This window comes from Cupressus sempervirens, chromosome 7 (assembly GCF_028749045.1).
Source record: "Cupressus sempervirens isolate cs-2001-9-10 chromosome 7, ASM2874904v1, whole genome shotgun sequence".
NCBI lineage: Eukaryota > Viridiplantae > Streptophyta > Pinopsida > Cupressales > Cupressaceae > Cupressus > Cupressus sempervirens.
Window position 1 is genome coordinate 766,500,899 of NC_143124.1, and position 23,661 is coordinate 766,524,559.

The following is a 23,661-nucleotide window of genomic DNA, read 5'->3' on the forward strand; positions in this document are numbered from 1 at the left end:
TTAGTGATGGCTTAAACTTTAATCAAGTTCCCATGTGGTGTTGCACATTGAAGTGAGCTAAAGATTTTGCGCTTTATCATCCTGATGATGGATCACAAAGTGTGACTAAAACATTGATGCAGACACTAATACACAATATAATACAGAAATTTGGCAATAATTGAGACTCAATGGTTCATTCTCCTCAACTCCAGTTTGAATTGAGGAACTATGGCAATTTATCTTTGAAATAATGCCTGTGGGTATCATGATTGAAATTCAGCAATGATAGAGACTGGATGGTTCATTCTCCTCAACTCCAGTTTGAATTGAGGAACTATGGCAATTTATCTTTGAATGAATGCCTGTGGAAATCATGATCGATTCTTGTGCTTTGTTTGTTGTCTTGTATTTGGATTACCAAAGTTGGATGATAACATCTTATAGTGTTCCTGGTGATTCAAGGTCCCTTAATTTTTCTGAATCTAAACTCTGTTACAGGGTTTAACAACTATTCATCTAGTAGATGTTTACCTCTGTTAGAAAACATATAAACCAGATTTGCCATTTAATGCATTTGTATTTGTGCCGATCTTTCTGCTTTGACATTTTTTAATGCTTTGAGATGAACAATTATAGCCTTGAAATAATTGAAGCCAGAACAAATACTAAGCATGGGTACAGCAGCAAGTCGTGTACCAAATAAATCTTTTAAAATTAAGTCATCCATTTATCCTGTGAAATGTTCGCAGAAAAAAAGTCACCTCATATGAAAGACAAATTAGAGTGCAACGAAAGGATGAATCAACGTCATTAAAGAATATGACCAGTAAGCTTAAAAGAAAGAACAAAGAAATGATGAATAAACCTCATTACGAATGTGTGTAATAAGTTTAAAAGCCATAAGTTGCAAGCAATCATGATGCTCAAAGCCGGCACTGATATCACTTGATCGATTGCTTCTTTTTCTTTTTCTTCCTTTGGATACAATTTAACAGTTTACAAGAGATCATCTTGAGTTCCAAGGATGGGTTATATAATAAAACAGAATTTTGTTTGATATCTTACTTCAACATTATTGCAACAACATGGGCCAGCTTTTTGTCTGCACTGACCAATGCTCATCCAATATAATCTCTTGTCTTCAGTGACTAAGCCCAGGACAAGGGGGAATTACATGCCTTTGATCGCAACCAATATCTGTGTTCCTTACTTTCCATGTACAACCATATAAGAATTGGAAATTGTCACCATTCTTACAAGAAGAGTCAATGCGTACCACAAAGAATGAGCAATTAAAGGTCGAGAAAAGGACACTGCTTTCTTGCAAACTCAGGAATCAATCTTTGAAGTATGTCTGGAGAAGCCCCCTTCAATTCTGTGGAAAAAAAAATGGATCACATGTGGCACAATAGACAAAGCAAAAAGGTGTTATACAAATAAAACAGCATCTGAGCAAACAAATCTTTAAAAAGCAATTCAAGATTACCAGGTAGTTTGAAGTTGAACAATGGCGGCAATGGACGGCCATTGGGCAAATGGGTGTTGGGATCTCGAAGCTCATCAAAAAAGGGATGTGTACATGCTTCAAGCTGTGTATCAAGACAATCCCCTTTTAGAATTTCTCAACTTCAACTGAAGGAAACATCTGCAACTTCAGATATCTTTAAGAATAAAACTGTCATCCATGCTCCAGACATATTTCAATGTATCAATGTGACTTACCGCATTGCAGCGAAGGTGTGGTGAGTACTGAAGGAGTCTTGCAATAAGATCAACAGCCTCTGCAGGAACTCGCTTGTTGAAAACCTGTAAAAGAAAATGTCATTTTCTTGTGGACGTAGAGGGAAAATTGCAGCAATATAGCAATTTATAGTACTAACCTTGTGCCAAGGGTGGGCCTTTATCTGTGGAAACTTGAACTCTGTATAATTAGGATTCATGCATTTGATCTCCTCTCGAGTGGGAGTGCCAAGAATCTACATAAAATAGATGTTTTTATTTCTGCATTTGATAGCATATCATATTGGAGAACACATCAATGACTCAAAGATAAATCACCTTAATTATCTCCACTAGTTGATCTACTCCACTCTCACCAGGGAACAATGGCTGTGCAGGAGTAATGAATACAATACAATTACTTTAAGACTCCATCAAATTCAGGATTCTATAATAACCCAAAATGCAGGAGACGAAAAATATCAATATATCAAAAAAAAAAAAAATTACATGTACCTGACCAAGAAGCAGCTCAGCCATAACACATCCAGTTGACCATATATCAATAGCTGTCGTATACTCTGTAGCTCCAAAAATGAGTTCAGGAGCTCGATAATACCGTGAGCAAATATAGGATATATTGGGTTCACCCTTAACCTATAACAAAGCTTAAACAAGTTTGTTCAGGATATGGCAAAAATATAAGGCACTCATTTGAATAACTTGGAGCAGAGATTTAAGACTTAGCAGATGTAGTTTTAAATTTATGAATGCTGCAAAATATAAAAGTAGACTAAGAAGCTATCTACAATTACAAGATGGGATTTTGATCCACAATCAATTTGCTTACCAGAACTTTTGCACTTCCAAAATCACATAGTTTGAGCTGGTGTGTCTGAGGATTGACCTATAAACCCACCTTCATCAGTAAATTATAGTTATATCATTATCATTATATTGATTTTGCCACAACTGACATAACAACTCACCAAAAGATTTTGCGGCTTTATATCCCTATGACATGCACCAATTGCACCATGAATATAAGCCAGTGACCTGCATATCTGCCAGAAACATATTGCATCATGTTATCTCCTAAAGCACAGACATGCCAGACAAGAAAATCAAAGCCATTTGAAGTCCATATAGAGAAACAATGTCAACCTGATAAGCATATAATTTTACATATATCAGAGGAATCCTCTGTGACATTCTGGCATAGTGTTTTGCAATGCGATAGACTGTTTCTGGTACATACTCAAGTACCAGGTTGAGGTAGACTTCATCATTCTCAGAAGTAGAGTAAAAGCAGTTCTTTAAAGTTACAACATTGGGATGATCCAGATGGCGCATTGTTTGTAACTCACGATTTCTATATCGTCTGTCCTGCAGGACCTTTTTGATGGCTACTGTCTCACCAGTCTCTAAGCACTTAGCCTGAATAGAAGAAATGGAATGATAGTCACTCAAGTTATTGCTATCAGACAAGAAATGACTTAACATTTTATAATCTGGCAATCTACACCAATAATATAACTACAAACGCTTCGGAAATAGGATCCATTTTTTTGGTATATCAAAGACTAATAAATTAAAGGCTCGACTGCCATACCTGAAAGACAATCCCAAAGGAACCAGTGCCTACAACCCGCTCAGCCTTGTAACTCACAGTCTGTAAAGCTAATAAATAAGATTAAAAAAATCATATTTTCAGGAAAAAGTTTTCCATTATAAAAAAGCAGAAGCTTACCTGCTTGGGCTGTCCACTGCTCCCACAAATGGTTGTCACAATAATTTGTCCAACATCAGTAAAATTTTCCTCAACTACAGGGGCATCCATTTCCTAAAGAAAAATAAGTTTTAAGCCACGCATTTGATACAAAAAACAAAATATTATCTTCACTCCTAACAATTTCAGATACAATATGAAACACACTCATAGACATCCAAAAGAAATATGATAAGAAAAGACAGTTCAGACTATAGTTTTCAAGCCAAGAATTGTTCTACATAGTGTTGTGTCATTTACTTGCGCCTTAACCACTCCATAACAAATAATAGTTTGGAGGCAATTGTATCTAAATATGTGAATTTAATATCATAGTACCAAAAATTCATGCAGATCGGAAAGCCACATACATGCTCTATTATTTACCTTGTCATCAAGACTATTGCTCTTATCATCACCAATTTTCAGCTCCTTCATCTCCTTTGGAAGGATATCTACAGTAGTTGACATCCCTTCGCCCGAAGGAACTACATTGCTGGAATTTATTCTTGAGGGTCCATCATGTGCGGACTCCAAAATAATATTATGCCTACTGATTTTCTTCGACGTCCCTGCTGAACCTTCAGCAATATATGCTTTCTTCCCATCTTTGTGAGCAATTTTTACCTCAGATGCATGTTCATTTTTCACCTTTTTCATGGTGATGGTCCCACTTCACTGTGATATACAAATAAAGATTTTTTTGTATGAAAGAACTTTAAGCAGAAGATAATATTCCTTAACGTTTACAACTACAAAAACATAGAGAAAATTTAACCTTCAGAAAATGATTTTTGCACACAGAAATTACCTATTGAAGATGGAATACCCCACAGAAACATAACTAGATATATACACATCATGCATGTAACCAAGGTCCTGCCATTGGTATACATGTCATTTACTCTACATTCATACAAATAATAGATATTAACAGTCCCTTTACATCCCTACTTAAAATAACAAGCATAATAAAGGACGATTACATATTAGACAACTCAAATTTATAGCAAATGCAATAGGGAACAATACATATCACTATCAAATTGATGAAAGAAACATCACACTTTCACTATTTTTTTTTTAAAAATTATCATTTACTCTCGTAACAAGCAATAAAAAATACACTCTACTTACTACCTTGTCAGGAAACAATCATATCCCTTACAAAATCACACGAGGCCAATCTAAATCTATAGATTAGATTTAGAAATAAATTTAAATGTTTTTCAAAATGACAGACTGCTCTCTTAGTTCACTAGAAACATGTATCGCCAGGGACAATTAATAGAAATAAAAAAACTAAACCAACATCACTTGCTGAGTTTCACAACCAAACATTGTCAAGAGTTGGTGGCATTAATAAACAAATAACCATAACCAAGGGTCTATCTTATTGGAAAACATTATCTGGAACAACCTATTAGCATAGATAAAAACAGAGAGTTTCAAAGCTGGGTAAACCAACAAAGTATCATACAGTCTCATTCAACAAACATCACAGAAGAACATCTGCAACTGTAAAACCTGTAGTAAAGAATTATCCATTGGATCCTGCACACAACAATTACAACCAAGCATCCCCATTCAATGTTTCGCATTGCCCCTATAAGCAAATGTGTACAGAAAAAGTTTTTGTGTCCTCCAAATTGTTAAAGCTTCTCAAGAACCAGCTAGAACTAGAACCTAGGACCATCCATTTGCTGCTTCATTACGCTCTTCTACTACACTACTGGCCCACTTGTGACCAATTCAGATATGGTCTAGTTGCGGTTCATCCTCCAACGCCCCTTGAGCTACACTGTGGTTGTTCAAGGCACCTCGCCTTGGTCTGGCTCAAATACAATGTTGATTTTTTTATGGACAAACTAGGACTTCAACCTACGACCATCCATTTTCTGCCAGGGTGCTCTACTGCTGAGATATTGGCCTACTTCTGGCCAATCCATCTACAGTCAAGATGTGACTCATTCTCCAACAAAAAACCAGTCACATGGTGGGTAGAATTATAGCAATACAACCCAAGATGTAGCCATTTATCCCATGCTATTTGGTTCCTCGTAACCTAATTCCTCAAGTAATCTTCTATCCATTTGATCACAATTTTCATTTGCCTATTACTTAGAGGACATTTGTTCACAATTTCCACTTACCCATTAGTTTGAGGATTTTAGTTAGAGCTTGAGGTCAATTCTATATATATATATCTTAAAAAATTCTTGCCAAGCAGATAGTTTTTCTTTCATAGTCACCAACAATGTTCCTTGGCAGCCCACGAAGTCTAAAAATTTCTCTATAGGACATATCAGCCACTTGTGGAGCCTTATAATGTAATGTCCCCTTTCTAGCATTCATAGCATGATGTTGTCGTTAGCCTATTTCCCCACAGTGCCGTAGGCTAACTAGGACATTAAAGGGGCTTAGAGGCCATTTGGCCTAGACAGTTTCAGTTGCAGGTCTTTCTGAGGGGTTCTGAGGCAACTTTGGGCATACTTACTATTTATAGTAAGTCATCTTGGACATGGCCGGACATTCAGTCATAGTGGTATGTCGATGGTAATTGTTTAAAATCGACAAAAAGACTTATTTATCATTGATAAGATTTGTTATGCATTGATAAAGCCATTTTATAAAGTTAAATTTAAATATTTAACTTTATTAATGCATAGACTATAGTTTGTGGGAAATATTTAAATTAAAAGAGTTCCCTTTATTCATATAACACAGACATAAGGTACATAAAGGGAGTTATGTTTTATCCCACATTGAGAAAACGAAGGATTGAGCTCTTGTGAGAACACTATAAAAGAAATGGAAAAGCTTTTTTTTTTGTATGCTTGGATGAAGATTAATGTTATGTTGCTGGATATCTGATTATCGGGCTTGGAGGACGGAATCCCTCTTTGCTAGCATTCTCTTCGCTGTTGGAAGACACAGTCAGGAGGATCAAGGGTGTTTTCACTTCAGGAAACACACTGGGTTTCATTTGGGGTGTTTGCATAAAGAAATTTACAAGGGTTTGAGGTGCAGATCTGAAGTTAGTTATTGCTATAGTGCCGCATGAACAGTATTTTGCTACAGTCGGCATGAACAGTATTTTGCTACAGTACGGCGTGAACAGTGTTGGCATCAAGTTTACTTGTTTTTCCGGCTGATTAGAAGTTTGGAGGGCTGGCCGACTACATCTGCAAAATACTATGGCCACTAATTCCAGGTTTCTTCTGTCAAATTTTGATATTTTGCATAATAATTGTTGAATACAAGTCTGAATAGTTGTTGCAGCCTTTAAGGCAGCTGTAGGTGCACATCTACATTTAAAAATCACCCTTTATTAGCAGATTGAAAGAGTTTCCAAATTTTTCATATACTATTGAATGTGTGCCAAGTGTTTGTGAAAATGTTATGATGTGTATTATGCATTTTAATGTCACTTCATAGTTGTTCGTAAATCTACTCATTGGAAAGCAATTTATTGAGGAAATCAGCTTTATGAGTTTGCATACAAAGTGTTTGACAATATTCCTTAAGTTAAATTTCTGCAAGTCAAAGTTCAAATCAGGGGAGGATATTACAGTGGTATCAGAGCTATAAGTCCTGCCATCCTGTGGAGGTCTTATAAGAAATTTGGAACTGGCGGATAGAGGGGAAAGTGTTTGATGAAATGTCAAAACACTAAAATCAGAGCATTTATGTTTGAGCATGCGACAGGGGCCTTATAATTTCCGCAATACCAGAGCAAGACAAAGTAGGAGTTCAGACATGCAAAGCAAACAGTCTAGTTCATCCGTACAAGGGGGTATAGAATCCAGTCATACAGACACAGCAGAGGTATTCTTTGATCAAGACAGCAATATGGGTGACCGAGATGACAGGAATACAAAATTAGGTGGAGGCGGGAATGCCGATCCAGAGCCTGGAGAGGAAAGATTCTTACAGTTATTAGAGACCTTGGTACAGGGTCAGCGAGTAGCAGAACAAAGGGCACAGGAACAGAATCAGAGATTGGATCTTATGATGCAGATGATGGCTCGTCAAATGGGGTTGAATGCTAACATGGGTGGAGGAAATAATCAGAATGGTAACAATCAGAATGGAAATGATCAGGATGGGACACATAATGGAGATGAACAAGTTGGGAACAATTTCGGTCATGCACCCCAGCGAGCTAGGACAGTGAGTTCAAGGCCCATGATTCCTACATTTCCTCCTAGAGCTCCAAAGCAGCTCGTACCAAAGCCCCAGATTACTGATATACAGGACCAATTGAGGAGAGATTGGGAAGCCGGAGGGCCAGATTTTACTGCTACAATTACCTTTAGAGAGTATATGGATGTGCGGATGAAACATATGCCACGTGGACATGACAGGAACCAAAGCTATGAGCTACAGAAGAAAGTAGGGAGACTTGAGTTACCATATTATGATGGCTCAGGAAAGTCTACAGCAAGAGCTTGGGTTCAAAAGCTTGACACATACTTTCAATTGAACCCTATGCCCGAGGAAGAAGCTATTAAGTATGCAGCAATTCATCTGGATGGGTTAGCACACGAGTGGTGGCATCATGGTATGGTCACTATGGGACATGCACACATTACCTCATATGTGGAGTTTACAGAGAGGCTGATTGAACATTTTGATAGGAAGGATCCAGAACTCCATTTCAAGGAGTTAGCTCAGCTTAAACAGTGGGGATCATTGGAAACATACATTTCAGAGTTTCAGAAACTTGCAGTGTTAGTAACAGATGTATCTGAACGGAGGATACTAGTTCTATTTATGGATGGGTTAGCTGATCCGTTGAGAGGGTGGATTAAAGCTCTCAACCCTCCCACTTTGCAGGAAGACATTAAGAAAGCTCGTGACATGGATTCCTCTTCATCTTCAAAAAATAAATTCCAGGCAAAGAGTTTCCCTTCAAGGAAAGATAAGGACAGGAAACCTTTTCATAAAGAGGTTCAGCCAACTAAGGAGGAAAGTAAGAGGTTGGACAATGAGACACTTAATGATCTCAAGAAGAAGAAGCTTTGTTTTCATTGCAGGGAGCCTTGGGATTTGTCACATAAGTGTCCATTGAAAGCAAAAGCTAAGCAGATGGAGTACTTTTCAGCCGAAGAGTCAGTAGATGGAGATTCAGAGCAGTCATCCGAATCAGATGGAGATGATGATAGTTCTTCATAGGAGGAAGCACGTGGTGATAGCACGATAGCTCAGTTGTCAAGTATACAGGAGGCCGTCACTTTCAGAGTTAGGGGAACCTTGGATGGACAGAGAGTTGTGGCACTCATTGATACAGGGGCGACACATAACTTCATTGATGAGAAGTTTGTGACACGCAGAGGGATACATACAGAGGAGCATAGGGGATTTAAGGTGATGGTTGCCGATGGCTTCAAAATTGAATGTACCAAGAAAATCTCCAACTTGCAGCTTCGTTTGGGAGATTATGACATGACAGGAGATTTCTTTGTGGTCAACATTGATGATCAGGATATGGTGCTTGGGATGAACTGGATGAAGTCTCTGGCAGAGTTTACATTTAACCTTGAGAAAATGGAAATGAGGTTTGAGGCAAATGGTAAGAAGATAGTGCTCAGAGGTTTGTCAGATGGGAGACTTCGAATGGTGTCACTCAAGCGGATGCAGAGTTTCTTTAGACATGATCAGGTGCAGTGGGCAGCAGAGTTTAGAGTAATGCCTGAGATGACAGAGCAGCATAAACTAGAGTATCCACCTGATGTACAAAAAATAATAACCAAACATACTAAGGTGTTTGGTGAGATATCTCCAGGGAGACCCCCGGATAGGGGAATCGAGCATGTTATTGAATTAGAGGAAGGGGCTAAGCCAGTTATCATCACACCTTACCGCCATCCGAAGAGATATAAGGATGAAATAGAAAAGGCAATTAAGGAGTTGATTGACATGGGGCACATACGGCCAAGCAAAAGTCCTTTCGCTTCGTCAGTAGTATTGGTGAAGAAGAAGGATGGTACAATGAGGATGTGCATTGATTATAGGGAGCTAAACAAGAAGACAATCAAGAACCGATACCCTATCCCGCGCATCGATGAGCTTATTGATGAATTGCATGGTGCATGCTACTTCTCCAAGATTGATTTGAGATCCGACTACCATCAGATACGGGTTAGAGAGGTGGATGTGGAGAAGATAGCTTTTAAATGCCACTATGGACATTTTGAGTTCTTAGTCATGCCCTTTGGGTTGACAAATGCCCCTGCCACTTTCCAGTCCTGTATGAATAGAGTGTTCAGAAATCAGTTGAGGAAGTTTGTGTTGATATTTTTTGATGATATACTGATATACAGCCGTACTTGGGAGGAACATTTGAAGCATATTGATACAGTGCTCAGTATTCTAGAGAGGGAGTCATTATATGCCAAGATGAGTAAATGTGAGTTTGGGATGACAGAGTTGCTCTATCTAGGGCATATTATTAGTGCAAGAAGTGTTCAGGTTGACCCAAACAAGATCAAGGCCATTCTGGATTGGCCACCACCGAAGAACACTTCACAACTCAAAGGATTTCTCGGGCTTTGTGGGTTCTACCGCAGATTTGTGAAGGGATTTTCACAGATAGCAGCACCACTTACAGATTTGACACGGAAAGATAGTTTCAAGTGGTCAGAGAGGGCTCAGGATTGTTTTGACAGGTTTAAGGAGCTGATGAGTACATGTCCTGTTTTAGCCATTCCAGATTTCACCAGGCCTTTTGAGTTGCAGTGTGATGCCGCGGGAGAGGGCATAGGAGCTGTTCTCATGCAAGACAAACATCCCATCGCATATGAGAGTAGAAAATTACGAAGTGTGGAGAGAACCTACAGCATCTACGACAAAGAGATGCTAGCAATCATGCAAGCGCTAGCTAAGTTCAAGCAGTACTTAGTGGGAAGCCGATTCACAGTAAAAACAGATCATAATAGCTTGAAACATTTCCTTGGACAGAAGGACCTTAATGACAGGCAACAGAAATGGGTGAGTAAATTACAGGCCTATGATTTCGACATAGCCTATGTCAAAGGGAAGAAAAATATTGTTGCAGATGCTTTATCTAGAAGGCCTCATTTGCTTGCTGTTGGGATAGTCATGGATGATTGGAGAGAGATGATCTTGGCAGAATATGCTAAGGATAGTTGGGCATCTAGCATTATTGAGGGAGCTATTCAAGATAGTTGATACACTGTCGTAAATGATCTGATCATCTACAAGGAAAGGATTTATTTAGTACCCGGGTCTGCTATGAAGTAGAAGATTTTGAGGGCATTTCATGATTCACCAATGGCAGGACATCCCGGATTCTTTAAGACATATCGGCAGGTGAGAGAGCGCTTCACTTGGAAAGGACTCAAATCAGAGGTGCTTCAGTTTGTTAGGGAATGCCCTGTGTGTCAGCAGAACAAACAAGAACATTCTTTTCCGGGTGGTTTACTACAGCCCCTACCCATACCAGAGAAGAAGTGGGATAGCATTTCCATGGATTTTATCACAGGCCTCCCCAAGGCACAGGGTCGGGATTGTATCTTTGTTGTGGTAGACAGATTGACGAAATTTGCACATTTCTTTACAATTTCGTCTACATATTCAGCAGCACAAACAGCAGAACTATTTTTTCGAGAGGTATTCAGACTACATGGGATACCACGGAGCATAGTCAGTGACAGAGACAGCAGATTTATGAGCCACTCTTGGCAGGAGTTGTTCAGGTTATGTGGAACACAACTCACTCCGAGTACCAGCTACCACCCCCAAACTGATGGGCAGACAGAGATAGTGAACAAATGGGTTGAGGGGTACCTTCGAAACTACATTGCAGGAGAGCAAAAGGCTTGGGTGAAGTGGCTACATCTAGGGGAGTACTGCTATAATACCTCTTTCCATATGTCTATTCAAATGTCCCCTTTTATGGCACTGTACGGGTATGATGCTCCTAATTTTTTGAATTTTTTATTTGGGGACAGCAGGGTGCCTAAGGCCAAGGATACTTTGCAGGAGTGTCAGGACATTATGCGATCCTTGAAGGAAAATTTGCAAAAGGCACAAAATCAGCAGAAGCAATATGTTGATCAGCACAGGGTTGAGAGGTCTTTTGAGGTGTGAGATATGGTGTACCTCATGTTACAGCCGTATAGACAGTCCTCTCTCAAGAAGAGTGGAGCAGAGAAATTGAAACCACGCTACTATGGACCGTTCAAAGTAATCAGGAGAGTGGGCGAAGTAGCTTATGGGTTGGAGTTGCCTGCAGACAGTAAAGTGCATAATGTGTTCCATGTGTCACGCCTTAAGAAGGCATTGGGTCACAATGTGGTGCCTTCAGTAGTATTGCCACCTCTTGATGATGAGGGGAAGCTTATCTTGGTTCCCGAGGCCATACTTGACTCCAAGGAGAGGGTGCTTCGCAGGAGGACTATCAGGGAGTATCTAGTGAAGTGGAGGAACCTACCTGTCGACGATGCTACTTGGGAAAATGAGCAGATATTGCAACATCCAGAGCTGAAATTGCTTGAGGACAAGCAATTTTGGGAAGGGTAATGTCCCCTTTCTAGCATTCATAGCATGATGTTTGACAAAATGAGCTCATTTTATCCAAAATATCAATAGCAAATGTGCTCTTGGCATATTCAGCAATTAGAGAAACCTTCCAATTAATAGATATACAATCATAGAGCAAAAATATGATATCCTAAAGAATGCATCAACCAGCACATTATTCTTTCCCTTGCATATTCAATGTCAAAATCATAGACTTAACCATTTTTGTTGCCTATCATTCAAATCCTTCTAGTTGAGGAAAAACTTCAAGCTATTACGACCCATTGTCACCACGAACTAAGTGTTGCACAAATTTGGCTAGTGCGTGCATGATTTCCAACATTTCCTTATCATAAATAGACAGGGTTCTCTTCGTCTCCTTCAGCTTCCTACTCTCAAATGCTATAGAGTGTATTTTGCACCAGAACTGTTCCAATCCCCTCCCCTGAAACATCACATTCTAAAACAAAAATAAGTTAAATAGCCAAAATAAGTCAGAAATTACTACCTCTTTGAGCTTGTCAAAAGCTCTATATATTTAAGCGTTCCAATAGAAGGCCCACTTCTTTTGCATATCCATCGATAGGCTGCAGGCTGTGAAAATCCATTCACAAGCATTCTAGAGTAGCTGGAAAGACCCACAAATTCTCTTAAATGTGAAAAAGTCCATAGTCTGGACCAATCCTATAAGCTTTGAACTTCTCATCCACACTAACCCCCTAGCCACTGATTTATGCCATAAATGTGATATTTCACTAAAACAAACTTACATTTCGATACCTTGGCATAGAATGAATGTTGCTCAAGTATACCAAGCATCTCATCTATGTGTCTCGAGTGATACTCCCATGTCTTATTGTAATTTAGATGTCATCAAAGAAAACCAGCACAAGTTTCCTCAATTATAAAATAAATACATTATGTGTGATGTCATAACCCCGCATATGGAAAAGAACAGTAAATAGTTCCAATCAACAATCACACAAAGGAAGGATCAGATATTGTTAATAGAATCAGATATTGTTAATAGAAGAGGATCAGTCGTGATTAGTTTAATAATGGGACAATGAAACTCCAAGATCAGCAAAGATGTGTGCTCCATTCCAAGACAAATTAATATTAATTATTGAGAACTTTAGAGTAACTGGTTTATTAACAAACAACAGTCACGAAGAGTCACCAACATTTGCAATTGCAATAATTACTGGAAAAGTCATGTCCTTCCATCCACAATAAAAAGGTATTATTGATATCTAAAATTGCTTTCTGATAAATGGCCTATGGGGCACGTTATGCTGTTTCCCTAAGCAACTTCTGGGATCTTAGAAGTCAGCTCTTCATTTTATGTAAAGGGAAAGGGTAAGAAGTATTACTAATCTACTCAAAGGCAATACCCCAAGCTCTTAGAACACTCAAGTATCAAATGCACAAGCTATCCAGGAAAAAGAATCTCAAGGCAACCTTGTCACAACTATATATTAGGCACAGTCAGAGATATCTAAAAAACCTTCATAAATAAGACATAAGAGGAAACATACAATGGCAATTGCAAAACAGAGATGCTTGATGCATAATCCACTCAGCAAAGACCAAAGATGCATATGCTAAAGTCAGTAAATTACTAAATAGCACAGAAACCATTTATGAAAAATGAATCTTAAAGAGACCAAAAGGCTATGAGCACGATTGATTGTACTATACTGATTCAAATGCACAAATACGATTTAAAGCTTGCAAAAAGTAGCTTTCAATATTTATGAAAATTCAAACATTCAAATTACAACATATTGCATTATATACAAGCAAAGGAACAGCCAGATCCCAACCAACAGCAAGCAGTTCCAAAAATGTGACACAGGGCACAGTCCGCAAAACAAAGAAGTTGAACATCCATCAATGGCCATGAAAGGGAGACGGCAAACACTCAATCCATTAACAAGATCAAATCCCTCAATGTCTGCTCTGCAACTGGCTCTGTACAAAAAACCACAACAGTATTGTTGATAACCACGCCAAAATTGAGAAAGCACCGAGTTCGCAGATGCAAGATGCATGGAAGCATTTGGTTGAAACAAGAAAGACACATGGCACTCAAGCGTGAAAGCAACTCTCAAAAGAATGTTAAACCTTCTCGAAACCCCACGAGACGACCACATGTATCACTTAACTAATGCCTAGGCCCACCAGCAAAAGGAATTGAGCTTAGCTCTTTGCAAAACACATGGCGCTCAAGTGTAGACTTCAGTGACAAGAAAAGAAAGCCGCTCGAAAATGCACACCCTGCTGACAGATGACAAGCACAGCAAAGAGGAAAATGAAGGGAGACATTGTAGAAGGAAAATGGTAAAAATTCATTCATTAGCGAAATGGTGAAAATTCATTCAGGAGTATATAATCAGCATTTGATTATGAAGGAAGACATTGTAGAAGGAAAGAACATCACGTCACTAAGAAAACAGATCAAGATACGAATTCAATCAGTGCATATATATATCTACAATTTCTATATTTACCAGTGGTATGATGCAGATTATAATGACTTGCATGATAATTATTAACTTGTGTCCACCTTGCTGTTAATGCACAACTATATGTTTTTTAATTGGAGTTATATCTTCCCACAAATAATATGACACGTGATAATTCCCTTCATGATTCTGATCCATTAGGCTATCTCATTTTGGAGGGAAGACATGGTACATATGAAGGATTGCAAGTAGCTAGAAAGCCACACTGGTAGAGACACCCTGAGTGGGGCAGGGGAGGCGAATTAAGGTGCCTTGCATGGTCTCCCAAGTGGTGCTTTGAAATGACTATAAGTAGGATAAATGGAATGTCAAGACAATCCCTTCTGCTGATTATTACAATAGTCATTTGTAATTATATTTATGAAATGTTGGTTTATTTACTTATTATCTAGTGATACTAACCTGGTTGCCAGATTATATCGAGATGTGAAAGAGACAACTCCCACTTCCAAGCACTATTCAAATGCTAAATGAGAATTTTAGGGCAGATTGACTGAAGTCCCAGTAGAGGACTTTACAAATGACTCAAAGGTGGCAGATGCAAAGGTAAACTCAAATGACATGACCAAAACTAATAGGCACCCATACCTACACCTAAAGGCTATTTTGAACCTAACCTTTATCTAATGATACTGTGAACATAAATCAACCTTGCAGAAGTACACAACACCATGAGGCTCATCTATCAATAAATAGATATTGAATATGGGTAGTATTTCTTGATTGTCTTTTTATTAAGGTCTCTATAATCAATACACATCCTCAAAGTGCAATTTCTTTCTTGACCAATAGGATGAAGGAAGAAAATGTGCTATAGCTATGACATATGTTTCATGTGCAACAACTCCTTAATGTCATGTCATAATAGGATTACAATAAGGTGTAGTGATGACAAGTTTTGCTCCACCCTTAGATCAATTACACACTAAAAAGCCCCCATCCAGTGGTTAGCCTAGGGGGATTTTGTTGAACACATTGCTATGTTTGTCCATAATGGACTAGATGCCAACATCATAAAACCTCCCATCCTTCAAGGCACTTGTATTGGTAATCAAATACTATGCTACCCAAGCTACTTGGTCTCTATAAGAAGCTCTCTCCATCCTCATGAGAATTTGAAACCATCATGAGACCCCCACCCCCCATAAGAGAGGCCACAGAGAACTACATCCTTCCCATCTGTTTTGAACTTCAACTCCAAGGTTTGATGATTTCATGTACTCACCAAGTGCGTGCAACCATTGCACTATCAATACCAAATCCATATCAGCGATGCTAATCACAGACAACGTCAACATGATACAACCTCCCATCCTTGGATGAGCATCTTTAATCAACGACTTTGCTATCCAAGCTACACAGACTATATGAAAAGCTCTTTCCATCCTCATGAGAAGTTGAAGCCTTCATGGGACACCCACTAGAGAGGCCACAAAGAACTACAACCTTCGCATTGGATTTGAACTTCAACTCCAAGGTTTGCTAATTTTGTGTACTCCAAGGTTTGATAATTTTGTCTACTCACTAAGTGAGTAAGATCAGATAAGATAAATTTATTAATGTCCAACAAGAGACCACGAGGGTCTATGGGACTGAAAAGCATACAACGCAACCGCCAGCAGCAGAAGCACCAAATGGTGTTCATGGAAAGGACAAACAGGAGAACAAAAGAACAAAGCAAGAAAAGACTAGATACCTCTCACAGTTGAGAAGTACTCCAGAACAGAAGGAAACGGTCAAAGGTGAGGGCAAGCCCCAGAACGTCTCAGATAACCACTGGAGATAGGGTGATGTTGCTTAGTGTATCCTCTACAAATATCATTTGTATATTTCTAGTAACAAACCTGTTTCCTGAGCATCAACAAGATTATCTGAAGAAAAACATATGCAGATGTAATACAGAATTTCATATTTGTTATTGGTGATTTGTGATAGTAGCATTCATGGTTGAAAATTATTGGGTTCATTGTGATTTCTGGGTTCATTTCCGCTATGGAGAAGATTGATGGTGATACGGCTCTATTTGAATATATTCCAAGTATTGAGAGTGGACAAGTGTGTTTTATAAGTAGCGCAGAAACGTTTATGGACTGGGCTAAAGGATGTATATAGCATTTGCTGACGGAAGTTTGGATGGTTTAATTACGACTGTCTTTGTCCAACTGTAATTAAAGTTACATCAGAATATCATTGCCACTTGAAGAGTATTACTCTTCGAAAAAATGTTATGTTAATGAATTGCATTTGCAACAGATTAGATGGGTTATAACTGAGAAGACTGTTAGTAGAAGTTATTGTAACCATCTATACCTGTTCAGTGGTTTGAAGATTGTATAAATGTAGTGTGACAAGCAACCGATTTGTGTGAGAGGACACATTGTTGATGAGAAGACTGATATAACAGTGATGTATCATTTGTTGAGAATTGTCTTTATACAGAAAAATATCTCTGCAGTTAAAAGAGTTGAGTGTGTGAAAATCAATGCTAAGTTGTGTCAAGTCTGACACAGAATCAAGTTAAAAAGACCGCAGACGTAATAAGAGAGTTAAAGCCTTGTCCAGTATAGCCAATTGATTTTGTCAATCTGAGAGAGAGTGAATGTTTTCATTAAGTCTGAAAGCAAGTCTTCTATCTGTCATAAAATTGAGAAGAATGTTTTGTATCACATCTGCAAGTTAGGGAGGTCTGTAAAACTAAGAGTTTTGTTATATCCAGAAGTTTGGGCCTTAAAAATTGCGGAGTTGGTGCTTCAGTCAGAGTTGGTGCTCTCAAGCAAAGGATTTGATTATTCCTTAGGGTTGGTGTCCTTAAAGCATTGCACTAAATTTTATTTGTGAGGCTGCATTAGGACAGTATATCCTAGCAGCATTTCTCACCATGGTTTTTCTTGTCCTGGGTTTCCATGTACATCCAGTGTTAAAGTTACTTTGTGCAATTTGCATTCTTTAAATTTCTACTTTATGCTTATCATTATCAAAGTTTTATTAACTAAGGATCACATATTTTATCTTCTACTGATTCATTCCACCTCCCCCCCCACTGTAGATGAATTGTGTTCAACAAAATGTATACCACATATCATAGTAGGTCCTGCCCCTTATCCCAACGTGGAAAAGAGAATACTCTTTGTTCCTTTCCTACCAAAAGCTTAAAGCCACTAGAGTAACTGAGTTATCATTAGGTAGTTCCTCAAGACCCACTTGAACTACTACCTCCAAGGATCCTACAACATCTATCGCTATCTAAGTAACTCTTCCTGCTGCACAGGTCACAAGTGAACCACACATCCTGGACTAGGAATCATTTCCCTTCCTAGAGTGTCCAGTGCTTATATTGTGGTTCCACCTCTGCCACCTTATAAAGGACAACAAGCAAATGTCCAACACATTTAGCATCTTGTCCACCAACTATTTATAATGATTATGAGCAAGATTGGGAGAAAAACAATTTGCTACAAATCGCCTCATAAGTACAGGAACCCTTCGTCTTTGTGTTTGCTTGCATATAATGTGATTCACCGTGATATACTGCTTGGCATGTCTTTTGTTTTGACCGTTTTAACTTACCTTTAGATGACATTTGATACTCCATTGGTATAAGAATAGAAAGGAACTGACCCTATTATGACATTCTTCTGTTTGCCATCTGCATATTATGTCATAAATGTGCTTTTGTATTGTCTTTTGGGGGACAATGCAAAGCGTTGAGGCATATTTGGTCTCTTCTATGTGGACCCATAAGATGATCTTTTCCTTGGGGGATTGCAATTTAAACCAACAGTGTTCTATCTATTTGAAAAAAAAATGATTCACAGCAATAACAACAATTTATAATTACCATTAAGAGTTTTTGGATTTGATTGTGTTGTAAAAAAAATTGCATCAACATTTCAAATCACATTCTGTGATCCACTATTAGGATGAGCATAAGAGAGCACAAGGAAATCAACATACTTATAGCTCACATAACGATGATAAGTAATAGTCAATGGAATCTTTATCGAATCCAGAAAATTTATTACATAAAATGAACATACAAGTATTTGTATCCAAATTAAAAATACCAAAATACCAATTCCTATTGCTATATACAATTCCTGCCAAAACTTGTAGTTGAACTTGTTGTCTTGATTACTAACAATGGTCTTAGGTGCCCTAAACAATAATCCCACAACCTAAGGTGCTCAAAAATCTGTACCAATGGCAAAGAAATGGGGTTATTTTGTCAATTTGTCCACCACTACAAAGATACAATCTTTTCCCTAAACTCATGGAAGTCTTGTAATAATATTTATGGATGTCCCTTCCCACTTCTGTTCAAGTATGGGCAAGGGTTGAAAAAGGCCTGCGAGATAAGTGTGTCCTAACTTGTTCTGTTTCCAAGTCGAACACTCTCTGACATGTTGCAATATCGTCTCTATGACCCCTCCAAGATAATCTCTCACACGATGATATGTTTTGAAGAATCTTGGATGTCTTGGTAGTGGGGTATCATGCAATGCCCTCATAACCTTGTCTTTTAGGATAAACTCTAGTTAAAGGAAAATTCTATATTTAATAATAAATCACCTCATCTATTATAGAATACATGTCATCCTGCACTTGTCCATCAACCAAATCACAAGCAAAAATGTTTTTGGCATATTTGGCTAGCGGTTGAGATTTCTAATCAGCTGAAATTTCAATGGGAGAGCAAAGGATGGGTTTCCTACAAAGGGCATTAGCAACAACAATATTATTTTTTCCCTAATATGTTCTACAATCAAAATCATATGCTTGAATGTTGCTTACACACACTTTTGTTATTGTTCATTGAAATAATTCTGTTCCCGGAGAAATACTTAAGACTATTATGATTAGTCCTAACAACAAATTTTTCCCCAACAAGATACTGTCTGAACTTTGCTAGTGCATGCCTCATCGCTCTGGATCTCTAAGTTACCTGCTCTCAAATGCAAAAGGGTGCAGGGTGCTTGTTTTGCATCAAAACTGCACCAATTCCCAAACATGATGCATCACGCTCAACAACAAAAGGTTACGCCATGTTAGGTAGTACTAAAAATGGGCATATGCTCATCACCTCCTTGAGCTTTTCAAATGTCATTTGTGCTTTAGCAAAACATTGAAATGCTCCTTTTTTGTAAGATCTATTGACGGTGACACCGAGTAAACCCTCGCACAAACCTCTGAAAGTAACAACACAAACCCATGAAACCTCCCAATTCTTATATGTTTCTAGGAGGTGGCAAATCTAAGATTGCATGTATCTTTTCCTAGTGTACTTCAGCACCATCAACTCCAATCACATCCCAGATAAAGAACCTCAATCATTCTGAACTCAAGTTTGGAAGCTTTTGAAAAAAGGAATTGTGCCTCATGATATTCAAGAGCACATCCAATGTTGCAAATGATCACCCCAAGTCTTACTGAATACCAATGAGTCATAAAAGAAAACCAAAAAATATGTTTGCAATCGCTCATGGAATGTGTGGCTCATGTAAGATTGAAATGTTGCCGATGCATTTATGATTCCAAATAGCATGACAAGGAACTTGAAGTGCCCGTAGTGACAATGGAAAGCATTCTTCTAAATATCTTCTTTGTGGACACTAATTTGATGATAGCCTTAACAAAGATCAATTTTAGGAAAATACATGGCCTTGTGTAATTCATCTAGAAGCTCATTGACCCTAGGAATGGAGTACCTATTCTTTATTGTCTTTTTCTTTGAGGCTCTATAATCTATACATATGTGCAACAACCCATCCTTCTTTACCAACACAACTGAAGAAGCAAAAAGGGTTGGAGCTAGGCTATATATGAGTCGATGACCCATTCTTAAAAGTTCCTTGATTGTTTTTTCAATTTCCTCCTTAAATGGCATAGGCATCGATAGGGCGTAGTGATTATAGGCTTTGCACTCTCTTTAAGCTCAATGATATGCAATGTTACCTCGGCGCAGGGGTGTGGCGGTGCGAGGGGATGTCGAGACGAGTTTCGGGTGCAAGAAAAAAAAAGGCCTCAATTTGGGGACGGCGGGGGTGCGGCGGCGGGGGAGCAGAGGGGGGGCGGGGGAGGAGGAGTGGGGGGGAGGTGGTTGCATAGTATATATATAATATATATGACTGAAAATGCTAATTATGAAATGATACTTCAATATATTATATAACATTAACATACCAAATATAGTTGAATACAATGAATAGAGAAAATTGAAATGTGATTCACAAACCATAAGTTCAAACTTGAAACTTGAAACTTCATAACCATTACTAATGACCATTTAACAAATTAACTTAGTTCAAGATGCAAGATTCAAAATTCATTGTTCAAATATGATTCTATAAATATCATATATCATAAAGATGCTCATGATGACAATGAGCCGAATAGCATGAAACAATGAAATAATAATGTATCATAGCCATATCAAAGTGAGTACAATAAACAAAATGACAAAATGTCAATAATGAGAATAGAATCATCTCAAGTGCTCTCTAATCATCCCCTATACAGAAGTCCTCATCACTGGAACTACTAGAATCCTTGTGAGTATGCAAAAACACTTCTTTTTTTTAAAACTTTTTTCAACGTCTTCTTGGAGCACCCAGCAAGCACCTAGGAAGCACCCCACGAGCACCCAAGAAGCACCCAAGCACCACGTCCCCCCCGGGTGCTCGACGGGTGCGGCGAGGGTGTGACAGCGGAAAAACTCCCGACCAGGGCACTCGGGTGCGTGACACACCCGCACCGGGTGAGCCGGGGTTTTGACTCGGGTGCGCTCACCCGAGTTACACTGATGATATGTTACAATCACGTGGGCTTGCACAAGGAAGATCTTCCAATACTACACTATTTTTATCCAATACTCACTCGACATCAATATGATACTCTGACTCAATGTTGGACAAGGTTTTGCTAGATACAAGGCATTGGACTGCCCATTACATATCATCATGCCTGAATAAAGCCTCCATCCTCCTTGCCAAAACGAATCAAGGACCACCATCTGTAATAGCCTTAAGAACAGTCTTCTTTCCTAAAACCATAAATTCCAACTGCATTTGCTTGAAGTCCAATGCCCAAAATGGCATCCACATAGTTGGCAAAATGGTTAGTGCTCTCCTCGGGGTTCATAACAAGGGACTAACCACTTCTTGTGGATTTTGTAAGTCTACTGTATTACGATAATAGATGAACGTCTATTATTAGTGAATGGTAATCTATTTGTAATCTATTGTAAATATTAGAGTTTTTCTAATATTTAGTTAGTTGTAGATAACTGTTAATTTTCTCCAAGCTAGACTAGAAAGTTTCTATTCTTTACGATTGTTTCCCAAGGAAACATCGTTCCATTCTTTTGCATATATAGACCTCTCGGTCTCTGTTAATAACAAGGAAGTATTATACCAATTACTTCGTCATATGCTATCAGAGCTAATACTTCAAGAAAATCGACAAAATTTATAATTTCTTTCGAAATTATTTTAGTCAATTTCTCTACAACCCACTTAGGGTTTCTACCTTGAGGAATTCAAATACTGAAAGGTATCTAGGTTTGAAAATCTGCAAATCGCGTCCATACAAACAAAACAAAACGAAGGTTGTTTTTGTTTATACATGATTGTTTTTTCTCCTACAAAAAATCGACACAAATCACGACTTCATCTACAACGTCCAAGAATCTGATACTCAACAAGATTGCTTGTGATTTTCTCTACAAATCGCATCTGCAAATATCGTGTTTTTTATACCTGTAACTCGCAATTTCTTGTGCGATTTCTTGAGCGTGTTTGGTGTTGTTTCCTTGACATCTCTGCGAACTCCAGTGACACCTCAATAAGCCACACCAATCCCAATGATAAATCAGGCGTTATCTCCATCAACTGGCCTTTTTTTAGGGTTTCTTCGCCTCCATAGCTGTCGCCTAGGGTTTTGTTTGAAAGCCTAATTTTTGGGTTCAAAAAAATTCTTGGTAGGTTTTTTGAGAACTCAACTAGGTTGTCCTCTGATTTTTTTGGGTGCCTCATTTTTTATGTCTCAATTTTCTAGCCAACATATCCAAAAACTGACAACATATTCCTTTTGGGTTCTTTGAGCTCTTTTCTCAATCATCCTACAAATTTTTTGGGTCTTACATTTTTTTGCCTCAAAGTACGTGCCTTCACAAATACTCAAACTTTTTTGGAAAACGTGCAATGGCATCTTTGACAAATATTTTGCTTGAGAACAACTCAAAATTCAATGGTCGAAATTATGGCACTTGGAAGCAACAGATCATAGCAATTTTTGAATATCGGAATATCGATCAAATTGTTATGGGTGTTATGAAGCGTCAAATTGATCAAGATACATGGGATTTGAATAATCGATAGTCAATAATGCTTCTCAAATAATCTATGGTTGATAATTAGCTCTCTCAGATTCCATCCGGCAAGACAACTGCTAAGATATGAGCATATCTCAAAGGTCTTCATGAGACTCCTGACAAAAGCAAAGCTTTCTTCTTGAAGAACACGTTGTTTTCTACTATCATGGATGAGTGAACCTCACTGTAACCTCAATAGAATAGGATTCAAGAAATTCGTGATTAGTTGCTTGCCATCGGTCGCAAGATGGAGGAAGAGGACATTGTGGTTATCACTCTTCGAAGTTTACCAAAGTCCTATGAGCATTTTATCAAGACTCTCAACATCACATCTTCTGGTGTTGATTTGAAGTTCACTGATCTTTGCACACTTCTGCTTCAGCAAGATCGGTGGAAACAACAGTTCCAACTCCACCTCCACAGAGCAAGCCTTTGTTGCCAAACCCTTACAGAAGGATAAAGGCAAGTTTCAGTAGTCTTCACCCGGAAGAACATTCAATGCAACTATTGCCACAAGTTTGGTCACATGAAGGTTGAATGTCAGAAATGCTTAGCTGCCCAATCTAAGCAATCAGGTTCGCAGCCCAAAACACACAGTTCAGAGCACACTGAGATGACTGAATATGCCTTTTACACCTCCATGGCTAAAAGGCTTGTAGATCATGTCAAGTTGTCTATCTAGTACATTGATTCAAGTGCCTCTCATCATTTCACCCATTGCAGAGACTGGTTCACTGACTACCTGCCTT

At 38.4% G+C, this 23,661-nt stretch overlaps 1 protein-coding gene across 3 annotated transcripts in view; it reads right to left on the minus strand.

Moving 5' to 3' along the window:
- Positions 1-814: 814 nt before the first annotated feature.
- The window catches only part of LOC149549555 (shaggy-related protein kinase epsilon-like), a 45,502-nt gene continuing 22,655 nt past the window's right edge, over positions 815-23,661 (minus strand). For 2 of the 3 annotated variants that reach the window (XM_089792893.1, XM_089792894.1), the window contains 12 exons: positions 3,857-4,147; positions 3,452-3,544; positions 3,314-3,373; positions 2,866-3,138; positions 2,691-2,765; positions 2,552-2,608; positions 2,218-2,358; positions 2,041-2,091; positions 1,863-1,958; positions 1,705-1,788; positions 1,469-1,571; positions 815-1,357 (listed from right to left, as the gene is read on the minus strand). In XM_089792893.1, the coding sequence (XP_089649019.1) occupies positions 1,275-1,357; positions 1,469-1,571; positions 1,705-1,788; positions 1,863-1,958; positions 2,041-2,091; positions 2,218-2,358; positions 2,552-2,608; positions 2,691-2,765; positions 2,866-3,138; positions 3,314-3,373; positions 3,452-3,544; positions 3,857-4,129 (1,389 nt within the window). In that variant the 5' untranslated portion in view covers positions 4,130-4,147 and the 3' untranslated portion in view covers positions 815-1,274. Of the gene's footprint in view, positions 1,358-1,468; positions 1,572-1,704; positions 1,789-1,862; positions 1,959-2,040; positions 2,092-2,217; positions 2,359-2,551; positions 2,609-2,690; positions 2,766-2,865; positions 3,139-3,313; positions 3,374-3,451; positions 3,545-3,856; positions 4,148-4,280; positions 4,349-23,661 lie in introns of all 3 variants that reach the window. The other variant, XM_089792895.1, reaches the window with a different exon arrangement.